The sequence below is a fragment of the Phaenicophaeus curvirostris genome, chromosome 14 (genome assembly GCF_032191515.1).
Source record: "Phaenicophaeus curvirostris isolate KB17595 chromosome 14, BPBGC_Pcur_1.0, whole genome shotgun sequence".
NCBI classification, from domain to species: Eukaryota; Metazoa; Chordata; class Aves; order Cuculiformes; family Cuculidae; genus Phaenicophaeus; species Phaenicophaeus curvirostris.
In genome coordinates this window covers 17,589,277-17,614,444 of record NC_091405.1, presented here as the reverse complement: position 1 = coordinate 17,614,444, position 25,168 = coordinate 17,589,277, and the positions used below count along the sequence as shown (strand labels likewise).

Sequence of the window (25,168 nt, the reverse complement as noted above, 5' to 3'; positions counted from 1 at the left end):
AGTGCTTGGTTTTGCTTTGGCTTTTCCTAAAGATAAAACAAACCTTTACTCTGGGAAGTTTCATGTGCAGGTACCTGCCAATCCCATTAGTTGTTTAATTTCTCACAGATGAAGTAAAAAGATATAACTGAAATCTCACTGTAAGGCTCACTTGGCTCTGCCCTAGACCAAGGCCCTAAAGCTGGGAACGACGCATCGAAACATGTTGTTCATTTAGCTGGAGACCCACGTTTGCAGCACGTTGGGATCCACCACACCCCCAGGTAGTCTTGAAGCCTTGTCTGTATATTTCCCACTTGTCTCAGCAGTTCTTCAATTCAGGATACACATCTTGGGGTTAAACACAACATGTTCCCGTAACATTTTAATGTCAAATAAGTCCTTACACCTTATCTTTACATACTAGCCAAACAGTTGTTCTGGGTCATTGACGTGTCCTTTCTTGTGGAAACCAGGCCTGAGGATGTGTGCTAGGAACTATTGCCTTTGGAAGAGGCTGTAGTTGGAAGGCTTCTCCTCACCAAGAACTTAGTGGCTTTCCTCACAGAGCAGTTCCCCAGCAGTGTGGGGCATGGAGTGGTTGCCTGAATTTATATTCATAAGACACATTACTGTCCGTTCAGTTTGTGGAAGCCCTCACCACCGTCTTAAATACAGAAAATACCAGACTTCAGGTTGACTTAATTCAGCCCTTTGTGTACAGGCATTGTTATAGTTTTTAATTATAAATATTTCCATACATATCTTTCCAGTAGGATTCTTGCCTCATTCTGTGAATGAGTAATTATTCTGTTTCTTTTTATCTTCCTCTTTCATTACATTGCCCCAGGCTTTGTCTAATACAATCCAAAGCTTTCACTGAATGAAGAATTATTTATTTTCTCATGGGCATTTCTGTGGTGCTCTGTGTTCTGTTTGTGTGTTTCACAGACACTTAATGAACTTACCTTCACAGCACTCGTCTGAAATCAGATGGTGCCTCCTGTCCTTGTGTTTTGGGTTTAGTGCAGCACAACTACTGCATCAAAGCTTGTAGTCTTGGCTGCCCAGCTTGGTGCCCAGCCCTGCAGTCTACATTGCTGGAGAAGGGCTGCTGTACTGGGAGGGCTTCACTGGCTTAGTCTCACTCTACCAGTTTTTGTTTCACCTTTGAGACTCAAGAAATATTATTTATTTTCTCTTTCCACTTCCTTCTCTGTCTTCCTAATTTGCTGCCCCTTCATTTGCTTCTCCTGCCTCTTGTATTATCTGCTCCTGAAGATCTTTACATCACCTGCATCTTCAGACTGTCACAGCTCCACCACCACTGCTGCTGTCCAGCTTTCCTTTTGTTGCAGCAGCCCTTAATGTGCCCCAGATTGCAGGTGGTGCTTTTATCTAGGAGTTGTCCGTGTCCTGGGATGGTCCAGGAAGCCCAGCTCGGTTTGGGGGTGTTGGATGAAGAGATGGGCTGATACTTTGTGGGATGCCAGAGAAGGGAGCAGAGCAGAGGCAGGCGATGATCCTGATGACCTGCTTGCCGAGGAGGTACCACCACACACCCCAGGGGGATGTTTCTGTGTCACAGAGGTGCTGTGGTGAGGCAGGAGGATGGAGTTTGGTCTGTCATTGGCCAAGGTTGCGCAGAGTCCTCTAGCTAAGGGGAAGAAGTGGAAAGCATTCCTCATAAGGGTTTCTCTGAGGGCTGTGGACAAAGGATGAGCTTGATCTGCTGTTCCTGAATGCGTCCTTGTTGGCTTCTGTGAGGGGAGGTTGTGTCATCCATCTCTTCGACATTGATATTCTTCGATTTATGGAGAGGATTAAAAAAATGTCTTGTGTATTGTTGTTATTGTATGGTTATCTGTTGGGATTCAGTGTGGTACATTGCTGTAGAAAGTTATAAAGAAGCTATATGAAAACAAGGAAATCTTCAGTCTATGATAGTGCTTGTAACTTCTCTAGAGATAGATGAAGCAATAAATACTGGGCGAGGGAAGTTAATCTGTGTCTGTAGTATTTTATTAAATAACGTGAACTCAGTGTGGTTTTCTGTGGCTGGTTCAATTTCCCACATGGTTTTATGGAGCATTATTACAATGGTCCCTTGCTGCGTGCGTGTCCGCAGGAGTGGGGAACGCTGCCCATGGGTAGCAGCGGTGATGTCCTCCTGTCCTGCCTGCTCCTACAGCACCTCTGGAAGGACCTTGCTTCCACGATGTTCCTCTAACTTGCTGTGTGGGTTCTAGCGGCAGTTGCTGGGGCACCTGGAGCCAAGCCAGATTGTGAAAGGACTGGTGAGGGCTTGCTGGAGAGGTGTCCTGCCTCTCGTCTATCCTTCTGTGTGCCCAGAGCCGGCTGCACTCAACGTAAAGGGAGCTGCTTCTCATCACAGCCGCTTCCCTCTTTGCAGGGGTTTCCTTGTGCTGCTCCCCAGCTCACACAGGTTCCTCTGCTTCAGGACGTGGTGAGGAGCACGCTGGGTGTGAAACGGTCCCCAAGCTTTTCCTTCAGGGAGTGGTGGTTTCTTTTCCAACATTTAATATGTATTAAAAGATAGCATTTGAATTTAAATCCTTACAGCAGGCTCCACGCATACAGAGAGGTTTTTGGGTAGTTGTTTTAAGTTTGAGCTGGCATTAACGACGCAAGACCAAGCGCGTGTTGTGTGCTGTGCCTTCAAACATGCAGAGCCTCCTCGAGATCCCTCACAGTGCAGCACGGATCATCGCTGTCACTGCTGGAGGAAAGAATACATCACCTGTGCTGATAGTCCTAGTCTTGTTCTGTGTTATGGAAAGCCTTTTTCAATCACTCACAGACATATAATTACAATATGGACAACAGATTTTTATCCTGCTGTCTTTTCAGGTTTCCCACAGCTCTTTTTATTATATAATTTGCCTTTTATCAGTGATTTTCCAAATTTGCAGGCTGTGAACACTCACCTGAGTGTTCACAGCTTAACAACTCACACTGAACTTATTATTTTCAAGTATGTGTACAAAATAGGTTCAAAACACCCGGGTAGTGGGATTGTTGAGCCTGCTTTTGGTTACTGTCTTCTCTTCACGTTCAGCTGTTCTTTTCCCACTTGTTTTCCTGACCCTAGGAGAGATAAGGCTGCCTGAATTTCTTGGCTGCCCACAGCACTGAGAAAGGAGCGGACTGGAAGACCTGACCTCCTCCTCAGTGACGTTACAGAGTCGTGGCAAAAATTTTCTTGCTATTTTTATAACTTTATCCTGTTGCTATCCACAGAGTACTTTGCAGGCACTGCTTTTAAAGACGAAGTACAGCTTTTTTTGGCCATATTTTTCCAGGGATGACAACATCCACATAAAATATGAAGTGACAAAACCGTACATTCTCCTGAGAAGCAAAATGTCATCAATTCAGGTCTTGTTTAACTTGTAGACGTGCAAGAGGAACTCTGCTGTCACCAAACCACTGTGCTGCTCTGCAGAAACTGCTGTGTGAAGCTCAACTCATGGTTTACGTACCTCGCGTCCCTCATTTATAACAGGAGAGTGCATTTCATGTGAAGTTTATTGGGTTCATGTTTGTCAGAAGTGCTCAAGTGAGTAGCAGTAGATGCCCTTGCAGACTCACGGGGCTGTCGTGGGTCCTGCAGTGGGAGCTATGGCTGGAGCAGGAGCACGCAAGGTCAAGGGACAGCACTTTTCAGAACAGCTGATAGGAAATGTACTCTAATTGTGCCTTGTTTTTATCACTATAATTAGCAAGATCAATACACACGCTCCTGTTTTCATCTCCACATATAGTAGTGCTTACGCCTGTGCCTCCCTGGGGAGAGCTGTGAAGATTTTAGGGATCTGGAAAATTCTCTGAAGTTGCAGTCGCCCAAGAGGAGATTTGTTATGACTGCAGCTCTTGTAATGTGGGAGAAAAGAAAGTTTAGTGGCTGTAGATAGGAGCCCACGTGCAGTGGTACTCTCCTCTTTTCTCCTTTTCTTGGCTACTCAGCGAGCGTATAGCATAGTGCCCAGCTGTAAAAAAGAGATACCTGGGTACTACCAGAATTAAATAACACAGATGAGACTGGCCCCTCTCCTGCTGTAACTCCCTCTTTGCATCTCCTCCCTCTCTCTGGGAGGTTCCTAGCTGGTGTGCCATCGTGCTTCCTACAGCTGTCAGTGCCTCTCCTGGGGTGAGAGGGGATGGCCAATACAGCTGGCCAAGCACAGATTTCACCCATGGAATTCATTCTTCCTTGAATGTGTGGGAAGGATCTTAGTGATGCTCTTAGACTCTCAATGGTCCCACACAGATCTTCATCTTTGGAGGTATCTTCTAATGAATGATTAATTAGTACTTTCAGGTCTGCTGCACAATTAAAAAAAGTGATGGGAGTGTGTGAATACAAGTTCAACCTTTCTTAGCTCTTGTTTTCTGTTAATCTCTGTCATTTTTTGCCCACTAGCCCTTTGGGGACTGTGAATACTTGGGGATGCTGCTCATCACAGTCTGCATAAACAATGTCCTCATTAAGAGCTGATCGGCTTAGCAAGGCCCCAGTGAAGAAGTTAGCTGCCAGAGCTGAGCAGAAGCTGGGACTGTTGCCTCCCTCTGGGCTTTAGCCCCTCCTCATTAAGCAGGTCCGGGCTATTGATTGGAAGCTTGTGTTTGGAAGAGTCTTACTTACTCCATGCATTATCTTGACAGATTGATCAGACCTGATTGAGAACCTCTTAAAGGAACGAACAGCTGTAATGGGAAAGTTGGACTCTGTCATCCGTTAGGATGATTCTGGGAGCGAGAAGAACGAGGCTGACATCTTGGAGCAATTGTATTTACAATTAACATGGCTGAAAACGATTGCCTCTATTGATCCCCCCTTCCTGCAATTACAGCCCCATTGTTTACATTCCAGCACTTCGGTTATAAAAAGGAAATTCAATAATTATTGCATTATTTAAAGTTAAAGTGCCACAGAGTTTGCTGGCTACGCTTGCTGGTTGATTTAACGTTCAGTAAAATCCATGCTGAGCTCTCCATCTTTAGGCTGAGCAATATTTGGCTTTTAATGAGACTTCAAGGGCTGGTGGAGCAAACCCAGTTTGCTGCGTGCCTTTTGGCATGGTTTATGGGAGAATCCAAAAGCATTTGGGTACAGCAAGCACTACTAGCCTGGTGGCCAGTGGGGCCAGCATTTATGGCCCATAGTCTCTGCCTGGATGGGATGCCATGGGGATGGCTCCTTTCCGTGATACAGGGGTGAGCAGCTCTTACTTGGAGCTACCAAGAACTTCTGTGCCTCACACGTTCAACCACTCCAATACGGCAAGTCTCTGCTCAGCTGCCCCCTGTGGTGCTGCTGAGCTCCTTTTTGAGGAAAGCCCTTGGTCTTCCTTCCCCCGCGGTTGGCAGCCTCGCAGTCTGAGGCTCGTGGTGAGAAGGTTGGGGATTCTGCAGCCACGCTTGGTTGTACCCAGCAGCTCTGTGCCAGCCTGGGGCTTGCAGTGTCTGCATCAGCCCCTTCACAATACCAAGGACGCTCACTTAATGCCAGGCAGGGTTGGAGGGCATGGAAAGTATGGATTTGGAAGCGGGGGTGTAGGGACTGGCTGTTAATTAGGATTGTTAATGCTGTTCTTCAAGCTGACTCAGGGACTTGAATCAAGTTTTTCAGCCTCTTGGCAGGAGACAGTGCTACATTTCTAGCCTTTTGGAAAGAAAACTAATGATCAGAAACCAAAAAGTAAATCAAAATCCAGATTTGTTTTGCACAGTCTCCTTGTCCTCATCTTGTGGTGGTGTTTTGAAGGGCTTGGGTGATACTAAGGAGGAGCCCTTAGCTGGAGATGGGAGAGTGATGCCTACCTAGCATTAGGCTGTTGTGGGCACGTGAACCTAAACTCTACAACTGGCAAGCTGCTTGAAGGAGCTGTTATGCAAGGACCTGGAGAGGCTGGAAGGAGGGACGAGTTTTGTAATGCTTCTTCTTCAGAAGCAGTAAACAATCGCAGGACGTTGGAGGAATACAAAAGAGCATAAGTTCATCTTTTGAACCTGCTGTATGGAGCATCAATTTTTTTCCTTCTTTTAAAACATCTGGGCCAGAGGGCGGCTACGAACACACCAGCCCTTTCCAGCGCGTAGCCAGCATGTGTTCTCGCTGCGTGCCACGTCCGCCCCGTGTCTCCATCAGCTCCAGGAAATTCCAGCCGGGACTGCAGGTGTGAAAGGAGAGCAAGACGGATGGGCCAGCTCTGGCTTTTATGGAGTACTTGGAACAGGCTGGGATCAGACAGCTGCATCCACATGACTTTCATTAAAAATTCAGATTCTTCTCTTCCAGGATTGTGTGATTTATCTCGTGCAGCAGATCAGAGGCAGCTGGGGGCCAAGAGATGCTTACGAGGCTTCTGAGGTCTGCTGCAGGGGCTGGGCCCTTTCCAGGACGACCTGTAGCCTCCCCTCTGGCTCTGGTGTAAGGGTCATGTCTCGCCTCGCTCCCCGGGAGTGCATTGTCGCAGGCACGGCTCTTGCTGGCGTGTGAAATGTTTCCTACCAAGTCTGTTACTAATTACCCGTGTCTGACTTCACCCTGAGGAAGAGTTAATCCCTGGGCATCCTTCTGTACTGAGGATGTGCTCATAGGGCTGGCATGCCTCCAGCACCTCCTCCTGATCGCGGGAGGGTGTGCTGGTGTTGGCTTTCACAGGAACCTTCTGCGGTTTGAAATCTCGTGTAACCTCTGCAGTGCTCCCCTGGTTCTGTGTGACAGCACCGTGGGCTCAGCGGGGCTCCTGCTGTGTCTTTTCGTGGTGCTGGTCAGGCATGAGTGCTCGCAGGAAGAAGTAAGAGCAGTGCAAGTCGAAGGCAGTGCTCCCTTCCAAAGCTTTTGTAACCCTCCTGCAGATTTTTGGCTCCATCTTTCTCAGCTGCATCTGTAGATTCTTCTAAATCACTACTAATTTTACCCATTCTAACAGAACAGACGTCATCCTGAGTTCTAGTGGTAAGAAGTGTTATATGTGGAAAAAAAACCTCCCCTAGAGATGCTCAAGACTGATAACTTCAGTGGAGCATTCTTAAACAAGCTCTCTGTAGTTCAGTGGCCTCTGCGTTTGTGGCAGGCTTGTCCTGTAATGTGAGAGCCAGCTGGAGAAAGTGATCAAAAGTGATTTGGAAGGGATTTCTCCAGACAGTTTATCAATTATCCGTTCCACCACATGGCCTTACTGAGCATCAGAGCTGGTAAGCAGAAGGATGTTTGTGTAAACAAGAGGGCGGTGACTTGCTTTGCCTGTCCCCATTAGCGCTCTTGCACAGATCTCGGATTCGGATGTTTCAGGATCCAGGTCAGTGCTGTGGTGAACCTGTTAGCCAGCTGGTGGTGAGCAGGGGTTTTCTTTTTGTTAGTGTTGGTTCTCTGCTTGTTGTATGGCTTTCATGCATTTTCCTCCTTTGGATTTTGTGCCCCAGGCCTGTTATTTCACCTGCTTTTCCTGGATTAGGAAAAAAAATCTTTACTGCAAGAGTGGTGAAGCATTGGCATAGGTTGCCCAGGGAAGCGGTGGAGTCGCCAACCCTGGAGGGGCTCGAAAAGCATGTACACATGGCACTTTGGGCCATGGTTTTGCAGGCACAGTGGTGTTGTGCTGAAAGTTGGACTTTCGATGATCTTAAGAGGTCTTTTCCAACCTTAATGATTCTGTGATTCCTACCTACAGACACCTTGATATGTGCAGGATGTGGTTACGCACCAGAGAGCTGAGCAGGAGAGCACAGGCTGCTTGTTGCTGGGGGCAGTTAAGGAGTCTTGTTCTGCTACTTCTTGTAATTTTGAGGTCTGCAGAAGAAGGGGTCCATCCTTGAGACTGCAGAGAGTTTTCTTACATGTTCTGCTGCTTTTTATACCATCAGGACTTCCAGAGGGTGGAGGTGGGATCTCATCACTTGCGGAGATGTTTGGTCTTACTGCTTGCAGACCAACGCCTGTTGTCAGTGTGGGTTTGTCCTGTGCAGCTTTGTCCCCCTGGGCCTTCCAGAAGGGAAGCATTATACAAGATGAAGTTAAGATTGCATAGAAATTGGGTCTTTTTTTCTAATGAATAATAAATATCAGAAGCACAAGATAGTTCAAAGCGGTTATTGCATTTCCCAAGTGAGCTAGGGTTACAGATCAGATATCCCTCAGAACAGTACCGGATCGCTAAACGTAGCAAATACAGTTTGGAAAATACCATTGTGCCTTCTGGCAACAGCACTACAGGGAGGGGTTTCTGTTTGTATTACTGTAGGACTTGGACTCTTTACATGATGACTGTAATAAAGCTTCATACGGAAGAGGTTTTGCACAGATACAGATTTAACATCTCTTAAATTGTAGAAGTACAAAAGTTTCTAGAAATCAGATTAAATGGTGAACATTGACTGCAGTAACACCTACAAAAGTACTCAGCGAGTTCATTATGTGTGTGCTAGTGGCAACAAGATCCCCGGTCCTGGTTACAACAGACTGGGCTCTGAAGACTGAGTACATGGCATAGGGGTGGGGAGGGCTGCCTACAGTCCGACTGATTAATAATCTGTCATGTTAAATTCCATGAGTATTGAAAAATACTCATGTTAGATGGGGAAAAGATAGATGGTAAAATAAACAGAGTTAGAAGGATGTGAAGGATGGAGATGGAGAGAAAGAAACTGAATATAGCGTCATTCCTTTGTTTAAAAATCAGATTTCCATAGTCATACACTGTGAGCATTCATTATGCTATTATTTATTAGAAGAAAACAATTTGAAGGCAGATGTTAGAGAGTGAGGGTTGTAAAGTCAGTCCATCCGTGCAGCGGGACTCAGCTCATCCCCACCCACGCGTGCTGGCTTGGGCTCACACAGACACCTCTCCTGCCCTGGCGAGTCTGTCCCATGCCCTCCGCACCCCCTTCTCCTGCCCTTGGCTGTGGGCAGCGTTGCTGTGGGTGCTGCCTGCGTGTGGTCGCCTCCCTCTCCCTCCTCTTGTGTTTGGGGCACTGGGGGCTGTGCGCAGTGCGAGCCCCAAAGGGATTGATTACTGTCTTCTGGCCCTCAGCAGCGTGTATAAGCACAAGCTATAATTTTTCTCTTGCTTATTTAAACTGTCTTCGCGTTCAGACCCTCTGAATGTGCCAACATCTTCGAGCCAAACCTAGAGGAAGGAGGTGGTCGATAAGCAATGTTCCCTAAACCAGCCCAGAATGCTCGTCAAGCAGTTTGTGTGGGGCAGGGCTGAATCCATTCTGGCTGCTGGCACGAGCGCAGCCGCCCAGGGAAGTGGGCTTTGGTACAGAGTCACCCTTCAATAGCATTTGCCTTGTCAGAAGCTAGAGGAGAGGCTCTGGCTGCTGCCAGCACCTGGTGAGATGGTGGCACCTCCTCCACGGGATGGGGACTGGCGGTTGTTCCAGGAGGTTTGTTCACCGTCTGGCTCCAGCACAGCTGTTCCCTGGGGGAGCAGAGCTGGAGTGGATAGCTTGTGACGTTGAGATGGAATTACCACAGTGGGGTGCTTGTCACTGTGAGGGATTGGTGTTCCACGGGAGGTCTGTGGCGAAGGTCAGGGACAGGCGGTGCACGGTTTACGGCAAATGGAGGAGATGAGGTCTCTGGGCAGGATCCTCCTGCGCTAATCACTGCGCTGTGGAGCGAGAGCACAGCTTTGCCCAGGGACCTGAGCACTTCCCGAACAGCAGATGGGCCGGATTTGGTTTGATTTGTGTGTAGGAATAGGTGTTGTGAGCAGCACGGTGCTGTGCTGCGGTTAGTGTACATACAGGAACAGCCCGCATCCCCCTGGGAAGCCGTACTTGTGAGCCGTATGGTTTCCATCAGAGCGTTCCTCTGTCTGTTTCTGATTTAAAGTGGAGCTTTGACTAAACCTGATCAATATTTTGCATGCCATGCGTGAAGAACCAGATGTTGGAAGTTTCCTATCGTTGAGAGGGAGGGAGCAAACACCCCCCCAGACTTGCAGAAATCAATGTTCTCTGACAGAAGTTGGTTGGTTTTCCTAGGAACAATATATTCCTTTGATTTTCAAGTTGATTTGTCTTCTAACGAGGTTCTGGTTTAATATTTTGAATTTGTTTTCTGTGATACGGATAAATTCTCACAAGGGGAAAGCTTAACAGTATGATGGGCAATAACTACATGTTCTTGTCCAGCACTCCATCACTTCCAGCAACTCACAGCTAGTCCTTGTTCATCCATCATGTTTTCTTATTCTGTCCTGCTCCTTTCCTCTGCTGCAAGACTGACATGGATCAGGGGTAGGCGTGCGATATCGTGCCATGTCCGAGGTGGACTTGGCGGTGGTGGTGGTGACGGCACCCTCAGGTCTTGACTCTTTCAGCAGCAACACCCAGGTGAAGCTGACCCAAGCACAAGGGATATTTGAACATGCATGGTGTGGGAGCAAAAGAAGAGCAGAAAATAAGGCACGGTTATTAAACAGCTTAAAATAAATGTTTTCCTAAAATCCCCTCTTAAATGAGAGCAGTACAGGCTGTGCCTCTGGTTCCCACTGAGACCATGTCCTTAGTATTTCCTTGAACCCGTGACCAGATTTTTCTCTAATTGCTCACTAGGGGTGTCCCCTGCCTTCTTGAGGAAGCCAGTACTGAGCCCTCTGGCGCTTTTTGAGCTTGGATGCTGTGTTTGTAGGATGGGAGCTTCCCCGATGCACCTCTCAACTGATGGGAGAAGGCGCTTGCCGTGCATCTCCTGGCGACCCCCAGCCTGCAGTGACAGGGTTTTATTGCTCGGATCTAAGCAGAGCAGAGCAAGGCTGGTTAGGCTGGGCCATGCAAACCAATCACATGTCCCCTGCAACCGGCTCGCTAACCTTAGTTTTTATGTCTTAAGCCATTTCTCTTTTTCTGGCTCAGGAAGAGGGTAATGCATGCAAACAATAGAAATGAGAAGAAGAAGAAGTTCTTAGGAGGGAAAACAGCAAAAAATCTTTTGAGGGCACCAGTGGGATTAGAGCCCTAGTGGATTCTTCAAATATTACAGTGAATTTAATTAAATACATCGTGATCCCAAAAGAGGCTAGTCTAATTAGCCAGATCTAGAATACATTTATTCTCTTCCCTCACCCTTCCAATCAGAAGCCTCAGCATCAGCTCCTATCCTATTTTTAATCATTCCTAGGCTCAGAGGGCTCTCCTTCCTCCGTGTTAGCTAAGCACACAGGGCTGGGTAATATGTGTCTTTAATCTTATCTTAGCTGTAACTGAGATAATACACGTCAGACTTTTTACCAGAAGGTCCTGGCTGCACGTAGGCAATATTTTTGATTGACAAACCCTGAGATCGTGTCCGAATTGCCTTACTTCTGTGCTTCGGGTGAAGTGCACGGTGAGGAGAGAGTTTCATGAGATGACCCAGAAAACAAAAAGATGTCTTGAGGTTGGACGATAGGAGCTGGTACGGATTATTGCTTAGCTGATAAGTGGGTGGGTGGTGGAAACACCAAATGGCCTTCACTGAGGAGGCTTTCGTGTCATTTGACTGTGGTATCAGTTTTTCCTCGACTTGTGATAAGCCCTTGCTGTGGGAACTGGGAAAGTTGCTGTGAGCTCTCAGCCCTGCCGCTGCCCAAACTGAACGAGGTGTGGCTGTGCCGTGGCAACTGGCATGGCTGTTAGCAGCACATTCTTCCCTCTGGCTTCAACAACTAATTGCCACATCCTTGGGATCCATGACGTAAAATAGCTATTCATTTCCCTAGTGGCATAGACCTCTGTGCCAGACGATTGATAGATTTTGTCAAATAATCAAGATATAATACTCTGGAATTAGCTGTATTGGCTGCGATACACAGCTTCAGAGGGTGACAAGATTTTTTTTCCCAGTGCTTACCTCTTGCTGTGAAACCCAGCAGCGTGCTCACCATTGGCTTTTCAGTCTGAATCGCTGTCACAGCCGTCTTCCAGGCCAGGCTGCTGCTCTCTTCCAGATCCAAGGCAGTAAAACTGAGATGCCAGGGAACAGAGGGCTGGATGATGGATAGGATGGCACACGCTCTGCACTCCGCTTCCATGCACTGTTTCCAGGACCTCTCAATCTAATGGGTTCATTGTGTTCTAGGATTGCTTTGGTTTTATTCTTCTCAGTTTTCAATGAGAATTTATCAAATTTAATTTTATCTGTTTGACATGAAGTTGGATCACCTCCCGGGATAAGCTTCAAATATGAAAGAATTAACCATGCATACGTTGTGAATAGTTGTTAATGTTGGATCTGGTATTTTCTTGCACTATCTCACTATTTTTGCTTCTGTGCTCATTTCGGTGTGTTATGTTTTTCTTGCTTTTAAGCAGGAGAGTGCAGGGTGCCTTGAGAATAAACAGGCTTGATCTTACTGTGCCTTTGTCAAAAAGTGGTTTCTTACTTAATACCCAGGTGGCTTTTAGCAATTTACAGTAGAATAAGCCAGGGAGACTGGAGACGATACAAGAAATTCACATCTCTCTACTTTGTTCTTCACAGCACCTTCAGCATCACGAGAGCGGGGTGGAGGGTGAAAGCTGCTATTATCACTGTGTCCTCTGTAACTACTCCACCAAGGCCAAGCTGAACCTTATCCAGCATGTGCGCTCCATGAAACACCAGCGGAGTGAAAGCCTACGTAAGCTGCAGCACCTCCAGAAAGGCCTCCCTGAAGAGGAGGAAGACCTGGGACAGATCTTCACCATCCGCAAGTGCCCAGCTGCCGAGGCGGGTGAGTGGTGCCTCCCTTGCATGAACAGGGTCGGGCTCTTGGCTCCTCTGCGCCACAGGGTTTGACCAGCAGCATCAGACCCAGTTTTGTGGCAAGCTCAGTGACTTTTTTGTTTCTGCTCCCTGCTGTGGGGATGATGCTCGCTGCTTAACAGTAATGTTTTGGAAGTAGGACAAGACCCCTGTAGTACCTGCAGCATCCAGCTCTGCCTCACGAGGTTTGTGAGTGCTGGCTGTGAAGCACCAAATACTTAGGCGTGTGCTTTGTTTCATGCTTGCAAGTGGTCCCCTCTGTTCCAATGGGGTGAAATCCAAGTTTGACATGTAAAAGAATGCATATTTGTTCCCGTTACTGTCTTAAACAGTGTAATATATGCGTCTAAAGATACCATCACATTTGGACAACTGTAACAAACTATTGGACTATACTTTTTGTAGATACTTTCCTATGTGTCAGGTGATGAACTGAGCTCCAGTGCAAACCTGTCCCAACTCGTTCATCGGTTTTCAGTATTTCAGGTTGGGAGGAGGGGCTGGTTGAGAGGGGTGGGCAGGAGAAGGGGCAGGTGTTTGTCTTTTTTCCACACCTCCTTGTGACAAGATGGGTAAAGTGAAGGGCTTGGACAGAGCATTTGCACATACAGAAAGAGCAGATAATAGGAAAGGGACTGCAGCTGTGAGGCTGGCAAGAGAAAACATGCCTCAAAGGGGACAGTTAGTCTGGGCAAAACAGAGATTGTACTTTATTTAAGCATTTCAAGGTTTGAGAAGGTTTTTATGTTAGGAGAAAGCAAGATCTCATTAAGTCCTCTTTGGAGGAGGCAGAGGAGAGCCAGCGCAAGTCAGCTGGTATATGTGCTGTCAGGGATGTGAAGACACTGGAGCCGGGGAGGTGCCAGTGAAAGCCTTCACAACTCTTCTTTCCACTTCAACCAGGACCTTTCTCCAAGACTGCTGTTGAAATGACTAAATCTTGCCTAAAAGCGCTCAGAGGAACTGGGATTGTACAGTTAATGCACATAGAGACAAGGAAAAGGGATCCTAGCTTAAAGGCGTTGAGAAAGGAAAGCACCACCAGCTGGAGGAGAGCATATGCAGATCTTAGAAATGGCTGTTGAATTAAGACCTGGGTTGCATCGCTGTTATGTGTGTTAGGATCTGGAATAATTGCAAATCACCCTAAAAGTAAAACAGGAGATTTTTCATTAAGAGTTAAATTCAGTCTTATGGAAAAAAGTGACCGATCTGTGAACTCAGCGGCCCAGTGGAGTCAAGGGCGCAGAATATGCTTTCCCAAAGGTCACGGTGACAGTGAAAGCAAGCTATGGTTGTTGCACCATCCCGGAGGGGACAGCAGCTCTTAGAGCCATTCCGCTTCTCTGCAAGGCTTTGCTGTAGAAAAACATTCACATTTCAAAAGGATATGTTGACCAGTGTTGTATGGTTTGTGGGGTTTCTTAAAAGCAAAATGAACAGCGAGGAGAAACCATCTGTGCCCTTTTGTGATATACAGAACAATCTTGAAAATCTCTGTTTACTTTAGAAATTTTTGTTTATTTTGTCTTTTACTTTAGAAACCTTATCTTACCCTGTGGGTCTGACAGGATTATGACATTGCAGGTACTGGGAGTGCAGAAGCTGAGTAGCTGAGAGCAAAAAGGATTTGTTGACCAGTTTAAAAATGATTTTTTTTTTTTAATTGAAAGGCCTGACAAGTCACCAGAAAGAAATCTCAGTTTAGAAATATTTTACTTTTTCAAATGGCTTGAGATAATTTCCTTTAAGCTTGTTGGTTCTTCAGCAAAAACCAGCAGCAAAGACAACACTAAGAATTTGTTTGTCCTATGTTATTTCAGACATTAAAAAGGCAAGTAAGAATAAGACTCTGTAGAGTATGAAGGGGGGAGAACTTCTGGTCTGTTTTTCAGGTCGCTTTGACCTAACATATTTCCTTTTAAACATTCTTCCAGCCCATTGTTCAGCAAGACTAAGCAGGCACACCTTGCCCACGCACTGGTGGCCGCAGGCACAGGACACTGGTCTAGTTATCCACACGGTGACGGGAGTTGGATTTGGGTGTGAAGCTGCAATGCCCCTGTCAGGCAGAATGGATGCTTTCGTCTCCTGTTTATTCTGATCCCCTTACAGGATCAGAACATCAATTTGAATATGCAGTGGGGTGGCCCCATTGCCCCAGGCCAGTGGCTGGGCTGAGGAAGTTTTGTGAAGGAAGGTGCGTCGGGATCCCACAAGCCGGAGCTGGGCAGCCCTGGTGGGAGCCCAAGCTGGTGCCTCTGCTTCTAGGCAGGAGCATCACCTGGCACCCAGGATGGTCCTTGCAGTGGACAAGGTTGGCCTCTTGCAGGCCACAACAGTAATTTGTTTCCTGGCTTTGATTTATTCAGTGTAATTTCTTCATACATAACAAGATCTGTCTCAAGTATGCTAATACTGTCCATTCTTTCAGTGATGTTTGAACTTCCAGCATTATAAAATGTTGCTGTTAATTATTATTTAGCTTGCCATTGTTATTTTTCTCTAGTTTGGGGTGTTAGTGATGTGGAGCAGGAATATGCACATACCTAGGCTTAAATTCACCCTTCTGACAAGTTTGGTTTTTCTTGGTTTTGAACTTTGCTGCTGTGTTTGACTGTTAGGCCCATTCAGGAGAGCAGCACGCGCTGCTCAGGAAGGTTTGCCTGGTGGGTCTTGATGCTGCCAGCCTGGGAAACACTCTTCCTTCATGGCAGGGCTGCACTTAGGGTTTACAGCCGGTGCTCAGCATTTCTTCCTCCTGCATAATCCGATGATGTCTCTGCTGTATGCCCATGGTGATTTTATTGTTCTTTTCTGAGAGGTAGGTAGACTTTGCTCGCCGCCTTTTGATGAAGAATCTCTGGTGGTAACGGATGATGCGAGAAAGTCTTCCCTGTGCTTCAGACACCTTGAGCAGAAAGTGCTTTTCTGATCTGTGACATGGCTCTCTCAGGGGGCCCGGAGGGACAGTGACTTTTTTTTACTTGTTTGCCGCGTTAGAAGAGCAGTGGTTTGTTCTGATGCTGGTATTCATCGTTGTGATTCACCGTCCCCTTTTAGTTAATTGTATTTGTTTTGGATTTTATTTCACTACAAATACAATATTAGCTTGCGTTTTTTTCCCAAAGTGAGTCCTCTTTTGTTATCACTGCTCTTTCTGAGGACTCTTAAAACCATTTTAATCCTCACATCTCTTCTACTTTATGCAAAACCCCACGCTGAGAGGGTGGCCCAGCCCTGGGCTGGCTGCCCAGGAGGGTTGTGGAGTCCCCGTCCTGGGCGATGCTCAAAACCCAACAGACAAGGCCAAGGTCTGGAGAAGGGTCTTGATCAGCACCTGCCTTCTCTCCCTGTGGAACTGCAAATGCTCAGGGCAGGGCTGAGCTGTACAACACCGTTCCCTTCTTGTGCTGCGGTGTTTTCTTGCTGGTTTTGCCCCCACAGTAGTGTGAAACATCATCCCTCTCCTCACTCTGTGTCCTGCTGTGCTGTGACCACAAGCAAACGGGCACCAGGGATCACATTGTAAGAGGTCCTGAGTTCCCAGGGGACCGTGGGGTCCAGCCGACTGCTGCTGCGTGCAGGGCAGAGTCCTGAGCCAGCAGTGACCCAAGGCAAGGAGCTGGCACACAGCAGCCACAATCACTCCTGCTGCTGCCAGAGACCTTTTGTGGCTTTGCTAGAGATGCTGAAAGATTATCACTTTTTTTCTTTCCCTAACTTTATCCAGTTTGTGCCAATCTCCTCAACCCCAGCCTTCCATAAATCTGCTGGCTGCAGTAATGCTCTTGCCCTCGTGCTGTAGCCTCGTGTTAAGTGGGACTGCGCAGACCAAGTGAGTGAAGTTGCCTTGTTCCCCTTCCCGCTCCGTCCTGTTTGCTCTGCGGCAGAGAGCAGATGTCGAGGTTAAATGCCGAGCCTGCCTGTGTGTACGTACTCGCTGGTGTGTGCAAGCATGTAGGAAAAAGCATTGCTGTCTCTAGGGCGTTGCGTAGGTATTTGCTTGTGTAGATGCATCTCAATGTGTTGGAAGAAAGTGTCTGATCATACCTTAATTAGTCCTCTAACAATCTACAAAGGTCAGTGCCAATTGCCTGTTCATTTACATTTGTAATTGTGATGGTTCTTGATTGCACATTAGTTGCAACTCATTCCCTCCCACCTCGCAGAAAACACATGCAACAGCCTCAGCAACAGCCTTGTAGACACAAGGACCTTTGTCTCCGCTTGTGCCAGCAACACAGCCTTCACTGAAACTTTTGTGTCTTTTATGGAAGAGAGCTTTAGAAGCTGCACTCCACTTCCAGTAAAGGGATGATAAAGTCGTTGGCAGGGAAATTATATGGACATCAGGCAAGAAACTCAATCCTCCTTGAACTGGATAATTAAAGACAATTAAACTTTTATGCTTGCTCTGAGAAGTGTGCTAATTATGTGGGAGACAGGGAAGTGGGCCCGGGCTGGACGTTCAGCTGCTTTGTTGGTCAGAAAGAATACAGTTTGAGGGGCGGGGGCTTATTTTCCTCTGCGGGGTATTTTTGGACATCTATTGCTGTAGTATCTGAGCTGCTGCCACTGCAGATGTCAGCCCCTTGCTGCAGAAGCATCTGTATAACGTTACCATCAGCTAATTGATTTTTAATGATGGGGGTTTAGAGAAGAAAAAAACCCCAAGCCCACAATAAAAAACAAAACGTTCTCAAGATGTAGGGATGGATGCACTTATGACTCATAAGATAATGATAGGAATAAGAGTGAAACAACCTGCACCAAATTTTCATTCTGGCTTTAAAAGTGTTTCCTTCTAGAAGGCATCGAGAACAGGCATCCTGTTTCATAACTCGGACAGCCTCACATGGGGTGCCTGGGCCAGAGTTGTATGATGCCCAGGAGTTTCAGTTTGATCATCCTGATGCACCTTTATTCTCCTTTTCCAAGGTAGTTTGAATACCACAAGCTGGACACAGTCTGAGGGGCTATTGGGAATGTTTTTGAAAATACAACAAAAAACGTAGGAACCCAAATAGAGTCAAATTTTGATCTCTAGAGCTGTGCTGGAGGCCATTACAGAGTCACGAATAAGGTGACTTGTGGAGAAGTCATGTAACAGTGGGAAATGCTGACCGCTTCTCAACTCCATGAGTCATTCTATTGACTATTTTACAAAGCTTTGCATGCTTACTGTGAAAATCCATAGGAAAGCTAAAAATATAGGATTATCCTCTATTCAGTGCACCTCCAGATTTTTTTCTTAGCATCACATGTTTCTGGAGGAGCTCTTCGTCCTTGTGGATGGAGACGGGACTGTTCCCCTCAGACCAGGCTAAGCTCACCAGAGGTAGCACTAATTTTTGAAGAGTTATTTTGCTGGACATGTACCGCAAGGGGCTGCCGTAGGCTGCCCATTGCGCCGCAGAGAACCAGTAGTGGACATACGGTTTCCGCAGTCCTGCAAGGCTCTGCCAGATCCTTAGCAGCCATCTCCTTCCAACACACAAAGTCATTGTTGGGGCCCTCGCGTGTGAAGAGTGAGGGCAGGCTTTCTGGAAGCTGTTGCTGAACTCGGCCAAGAGCAGTCAAAAGCCCCTTTGTTTGGGCAGGAAAAGGGCTGGAGCGAGTGTCAGCAGGAGGATCGCTGCCTGCCCGTCCTCCCATTCCTGGCCTAGCTGGAGCATCCACGCTGCTCGCTCTGCCAGCAAACAACAAGGGACCGGCCTCTCTCCCCACTCAAAATGGGTTGCTTGCAATTATTTAGAGGAATAACTTTACTGTAAAGCTCTGCTCTGGTAACCCCTTTAAAGGTGCTGGCTCCCGGAGCTCCCCAGGAGGAGGGGACACCCTGTGGGCCCCGCTTTTCCCCTCTCTCTACCCCCCAGGCAGAGGGGGATGCACTGTCCATCCGCATCATCCTTGTACTTCAGTGTTCAACCTTCTGAAGGGCTGCGAAGTGTAGACTAGAAATCAGGATGTGAATGTTTAATGAAACCAAGTATGTAAACAGAACTGAGGTATAGCTAGAGCAGTTGCCAGATGAGAAAACCCCATGTGGTTTAAAAATAGTAGTTACCAAACACAGCTTGGCTCTGCCTGTGGGGCTTGCAGGCAGCTGGATGCTCATACGGTGCTTGCACCTCTGTTTTCACTCTGAGTCATATGAAACACTTTGCTAATGTTCCTCTTTCTTAAAAGTAGTTTTGTAGCTGCACTAGGGATGGGAAGGCATCGCCGTCAGGAGAGAGGTGATGGTAAATGGGAACGGAAGCAAGTTCCCGTGTGATCGGGAGCAGATTTATTCAAGAAACACTCAGGATGTGGTTTGCAGTATGAAAAGGTTTCTCTTGGAGAAGAAGTTTTCTATTCAACTGAAGGGAGGCTTGATCTTAGCCGCATTCGTCAGGTTAAATTTGTGACTTGGAAGTCCTGAGGCATGCGTTACCCTCTTCGCTGCCCTCTGTCCTGTCCAGGCTTTGCAGTTCCTCCCTTCCCTTGGTGGCCGTGCCCTGGTTTTAGGAGTCAGGATTGGCCCAATGGTACAATGAAGTAAAACAATGGAGAAAGGGAAGGGTATCTTCCACAGAAACCTCCTATGAGGGGAACGGTCTTCTTATTTTCTCACCTTGAAGAGTGGGCAACCATGCAAGGCAGTTCTCATTCACAGTCATCAAGCATGGAGTAATTATTAATTTAATTTGTTACAACAGGGATGTGAGATTCTGCTTTGGAGTGGATTTTTCATGATTGCAGGCTCTGTACTTCCAGTGGAACTTTAAGACTTTTGAAATGAAAATGGGTAGTGCCAAATTATATTTCTCCCTGCTTGAAATAACTCATATTTATTAAGATCTGATGTCCTCCACTTGGTCTCAATTAAAGAAAATGCGGTCGTTGCTAATGCTGGAGGAACACGCATGTTGCTCTCCTACATCTGATAGAGGTAATGGAGGGTTTCATAAAGGAGTAATTAGTTTGCTTTTGTAAGCCTCTCTCCACTTTTCCATGGGACTTAATTGCTCAGAACAATTAAAAACTTTCCAAGTGTATTCTTGTACAGCGTCTGCAGGAGAGCAGCGTACAGTTTACCCTACAGTATCTACCAACCAAAAGCACGCTACAGCTCTGGCTCTGCTGGCGGTGCACAGATTTATCTGGCTGGAACATGTGGCCCTTGCAGAAGGCTAGGGAAGAGCGAGGTGTGAGGTGCACACTGAGGGATTTGGTGTAAAATTTCCCCTCTGGTGCAAGCAAGAGTTCCCAATTTGTGTTCTGCATGCCATCTCCTCGTGCTACCTCTGCCTCTTATGGCCAGAGAAGCTCCTCTTCTGCCAGTCACCCCCTCCTCCTCAAAACACGATCCCTTCCTCTGGTGTTTTAACAGCTAACCTCATTTCACATGCTTCCTCTTGCCATTTCCAGGCTTGTCCTTGATTGACACATTTAATAATCTGCCAACCCAAATGACAATCTGAGCTCCTGTGTGCAAACATCAAATGCTGCCCAGCTTCATTAGCTTCTCTCGGGCTTTTTACCTCTCTCCCGCTCCCGCAACCCAATATTGTCTTTTCCCAATATGTTATCTGTAACCCCCTGAAGGCAGCAGCCTGCTCAGTCTTTGTTTCTGAAGTCTTGCATGTAAATCCAACCAAATCATCAGTACATGAATCGTCAGAGCGATGCTTGGTGTGGGTTGCAGCAGCCTGGCCGCAGCAGGTAGTTGAGAGGGTGCCAGGAGGCCATCGGGTGCCTTGTCGCCTGCACCCAGCTTTCTGCCGGGGGCTGTTCCCTACAGCTGGGGATGGGCAGCGGCTTTGTTGTCTGACGAGGAAATCCACTTCTGTCCTCTCATTCTCACACATAGAGAGTAATACAAGCTGTCGGCCTGGTTTGAGAAAACATTCACCCATGGTGCAATAACATACGTGAAATAGCAACAAAGAGGAAAACAGCTCTTGGCGATCTGTATGTTAAGCTGATTAAACTCGCAGTTCCCCTTCGCTGCAGCATTTCTGATCTCTGTGCCAACCCCACCAAATACCCCCACAAGTAGGATTATCATCTTGTTTTCCAAGATCTCATGTCATGTGTGTTCATTTAAAGCAAGAGGACAGCTCGTTGCCTTCTTCTTTGTTGTTCTGCTGAACCTTGGAATTTTTTCATTTTTTTGTGGATTGAATGGCTTAAGGACCTTTTACCTTTCCAGCAAGTTCCCAGTGGGAGTAGTGGTATTTCTGCACAGGGTCTCTTCTCTGGAGGATGTCCAGGTAGAAAATTCTCTCCTTCATGGCTGGACAGAGAGACGAATGGAAGCTTTTGGTCCTGCTTTAGTTTCATATTGCTTTAATGCTTATCAAAAGCCAGCAAACATGCATCTCCCAGCCGTGGGTCGTGGTTGCTGTACAGAGTTAGCTCTTTTGGAAAGTCTGAAGAGATGAGGAGAGACACATGCTTTAAGAAAGTCTATCCATTTAGAGGATTTCTGCATCCACAGAAGGGGACTTTTCTGTCCTGGTATTATTCTGTAGCATAATTTCTAACTGTTTCTTCCTTGTGTCTTTTTCCCTACCCAAACTTTGGAGAATGTTATTCCTGTCCCAGCAGGAATATTTCTGTCTTTGTGCGTACAGGGCACCATGGGACTGTTGAGGTCTGGCTTTGCAGAATGCAGGGATAAAGTTGGTTCCCCTTTAATATCTGGCAGAGGCAGGTTTCCTTTGTTATTTATTTTTTGGGGTTGGTTTTGAGTTTAAAGTAAAAAGCAGTTGTGCCTTTGCTCTGTTTTGACCAACCAGCGGTGAATAGATAATCTCTAAAGGATATGAAAGGTTTAATCATTTTAATTTTGTTTTTATTAAAGTTTATCATGACTTTTTTCATGTGCCCTTGGTGAAGCGGGGGGGTGGGTAACAGAAATCTGCACAAACCCCAAGCATTCGCTTAATGAAACTCTCTAATGGGAGGCGCCTGGCGGGAAGGAAGTGGTTAGATAGCTGGGCTGGGGCAGGCAGACCAAAGGCACGCTGTAATATCACTGAAACGTGGCAGGAATCTCATAAACTCCCCATCCAGCTCCAGCAGACACTTGTCACTGGGAGCTCATGGCTTTCATTAAGCAGAAAGAGAGGAAGCTTTGACTTGTTCCAGAATGTTTTTCTTGTTCGACTGCATCTTAAAGCCCTTTCCACTTAAGAAAAGTAAAGGGGAAAACATCACCAGTTGCTGTAGAAAATGTTGGGAAGCTACTGGTCCCTCTCCTGCTCTACCTTTTTCTCCTCAGCAAAACAAACTCCAGAACCAGACTGGAACCAGGTTGTCAGGGCATAGTGTCTCTCCTGAGCTCAAGCATCTGCTGTTTCCTTGGGGACAGAAGAGCTGTGTCTCTGTCCCTGCGGTCTCGCCCTTGGTACTCAGTTTGGGCACCAAAAGCTCTGCTGACAGTGTCAGCTGCAGCTTCTTCTTCTCTTCCCTTTTTCTCTTCTCCCCTCTCTCTCTTTCAGTTTTAGAATAGGGAACTGTCCTCTTGAGGACTTCAAGATGGTAGTTGCAGCAGTGCAGATTAAACTCAAAACTGAAGGGCTTTCCCTATTTGGGGTGAATCAGTAAGGCCTTGAAGACGTTGCAGTTTGAACGTCAGTGGATGCTGCAGCCCTGTCTCAGGATGTGTTGGGTAAGGGTTAGATGTCAGTGTGAGCAACACAGGATTCATATTAGCAGCCAAGTCTGCTCATGTTTAGAGTCTAACCAGCACAACTGTGCAGCTCCTGTCCAAAACTTGCACTTGCTCAGGTGCTGTGTCTGACTGAGCCCCTGCTTTGACACTCTAGTGGTAAGGAGAAAAAGCAAGCTTCCAGTAACTTGAGACACCCATGCTCCAACAACTGTTCCTCCACTGTCAACCCGAATTTATGGTGTTCATCTCCGTAGTATTACATAGTAGTAGCTCATCTCTAGTGTCTTCCATACAGGTTCCAGGCTCTGTGCATCAGAGTTGCTCTCAGTGAGAAGCTCTGTCTAGATGTTTAGTTGAAGTAGTAATGGAAGACACTGCATGAGCTGATGGAGGATGCAAGATAGCATCCAGGAGACTTCTGGGCCTTTGGTTAGCAAAGATGCGAAGCCCACATTAGCTTTGTCTTCATGCTTTAAACGTTTTTGACTTACAGGTTATAAAAAATGTAGCTAATTTGTTTCAGCAGTTCTCAGAGATGTTAAAAGATGGGACTGAAACTCCAGAAGTCTGGACAACATCACAGTTCTGACATGGATCAATAAACACATGTTACTGCTCAATTTAGGGTTTGATCCATGGAACAACAAGAATATCTGTGTACTCTTCAAGATGGTTGTGAAACTGAATTCCTTGACATTTGCCATGTGCTTTTTGATCCTTGGGAAGGAGAGGTAATGTCCCTTCTCATGGTCTTTCTTTTGGCTCTTCAGAGACAAAACGTTGTCCCTCCAAGTGTCAGTCCTGCAAGGAGAGTACCCTCAGTTGTGCCACTTCTTGCTGTGACCAGTGCAGCCTTCTCTCACACCTGGTCAACCAAAGCAATTCCAAAGAGAGAAGCCAAGCATGGGAGAGCTTTTCCGGAGCTTGCGCACTCAGACCTATAGCACCAGCACACTAATGTGTCATCCTGTTTGGAAGGTGACTTTGCATCTTGTTGCCACTGAAAGTGATGATTATGAGTTACAGTGTAGGCTTTGTTGCCCTCTGCAAGAAATCATTTGTTTATAAAAGCTGATGCAAGTCCTTGGGGTCATGCTCAGCGCTGGAGGAGAACGTCCCGCACCTTTCCTCCCCTTAGGGAATATCCCTGCAGAGCACCAGTTCCCTTCTGTTCGTTTCTGTCTTATCCCTGTCCTGATTCTCTCATGCTTCATCCTGCTGTGGGAGCATATGTCTGATGGTCTTTATCTAACAGGCAGGACTGGAGAAGGAGAGTGGCTGACCTAAAGGAAAAAGTGCTTTGAAATCTTTGTTCAGAGGACGCATTATGAAAATGGAAAGTATTCTCATCCAGCAGCTCATTTGTTAGGATTATAGACTTAATTGCAAGAGATACAGAGCTTGGTTTCTGAAATTGATTTTGTTTTTTTTAAAAGGCCATAGGCAAAATGGGATCGTATATATTATCAGTGGGGTGATTTGTGAAACAAGGGTTTACAGCAGCTGAAGTAACCCCCAGCCTGACCCACTCGAGCATTTTCGCTGTTGTTAAGCATACTTGGACATGCACACCAGGGTAACGCTCTCCTGTGTTCCTGCTGGTGAGTGGTCTGATATTTACCTGTATTTCTCAGGCTTCCTTTTCCTTCGGTAAGGCTTATTGATCTTCTGGCGGTGACATTAAAGTCCTCAGAGCTGCCTAAGAAGGAGCCACCACACACAATTAGTTTTCCACTAGAAACTCGAGATTGTTTAACATCGTGTCTGCCAACACCAATGCCTTCCTCTGGCTGCTTCAGAAAGAAATTTGGGGACCTATAAACAAATAATAACCTGCCTCAAAAAAAAGTCTCATCTTTATTCCTACTAAAATTTAGTTCATGCCCTTAAGCAAGAAGGTTTCTGTTTCTTCCGAATAGTTGGTTTGCCTTTCGAAGTTGTACATCTTGATGCCCTTGCCATGTATTTTGTTTTGACCTCATTGAATTCTTGAGGCTATGAGTTCCAAAGGTTAATTGGGAGCTGTATGAGAAAGTATTATCCATATTTGCTTCAAATTTGCATTTTTTTCCATGTTCCCTGTCAGTGCTCCAGAGGCTGGAGGATGAGAGGAGCAGGATTGGTCCGGCTCCCTTGAACCAGCCTTCGTTGGATGCTCCTGTCAATGCCACCTTACTTCTTTTCAGACCAAACTGCCCTAATCACCTCTTCCTTTTCTGTGTAGGTACCTTTATCCTACGCCTCTTTTCAGCCTTTCTATCCATCTGTAGCCGCTCCATCAAAGAAATGATATTGTTTAATTGTTCTGTCCTGTTCCACGTGTGTCCTAATGTGTTGCTTCTTTCCCATGCAGAGTCAGATGTAGATTTCCTTTGGCACGACGCACCGTGTACATCTCCACTTATTGCCCTCCCTGGTCCTGCCATGGGCCCCTGTGTGGCCCCTGCTATCGCTCTCTCCTCAGCTCAAAGGGACGGAAAGCAGGGATGGACTGAGCGTGACTTGCGAGCGGTTTTCTCTTGCTTTGCTGATTTGCCGGTATTCATGCAGGGCAGACGCTTCTGCTCCTTTTCTGGGAACTACTCTCTCATTTGGTTACCAATTAAGCTGAAGCGTTCTGGCCTTTTCCATCCTCCTTTTTATTGTTATGAAGGGTGAATTAGGGCTTGGTGTTTAGGATTGTTCTCTGGCCTCCGCTGCTACTTTGCTGCCTCCTTTGTGGCAAAACAATGGCATTAATTTCGGCCTTTGCAGGC

The 25,168-nt window shown here is 46.7% G+C and overlaps 1 protein-coding gene across 3 annotated transcripts in view; it reads left to right on the top strand.

Annotated features, from left to right (window-relative positions):
- ZFHX3 (zinc finger homeobox 3) overlaps positions 1–25,168 on the top strand; it is a 313,065-nt gene that overhangs the window by 230,620 nt on the left and 57,277 nt on the right. For all 3 annotated transcript variants that reach the window (XM_069868223.1, XM_069868222.1, XM_069868224.1), the window contains one exon: positions 12,482–12,713. In XM_069868223.1, coding sequence (XP_069724324.1) covers positions 12,482–12,713 — 232 coding nt within the window. The remainder of the gene's footprint in view (positions 1–12,481; positions 12,714–25,168) is intronic.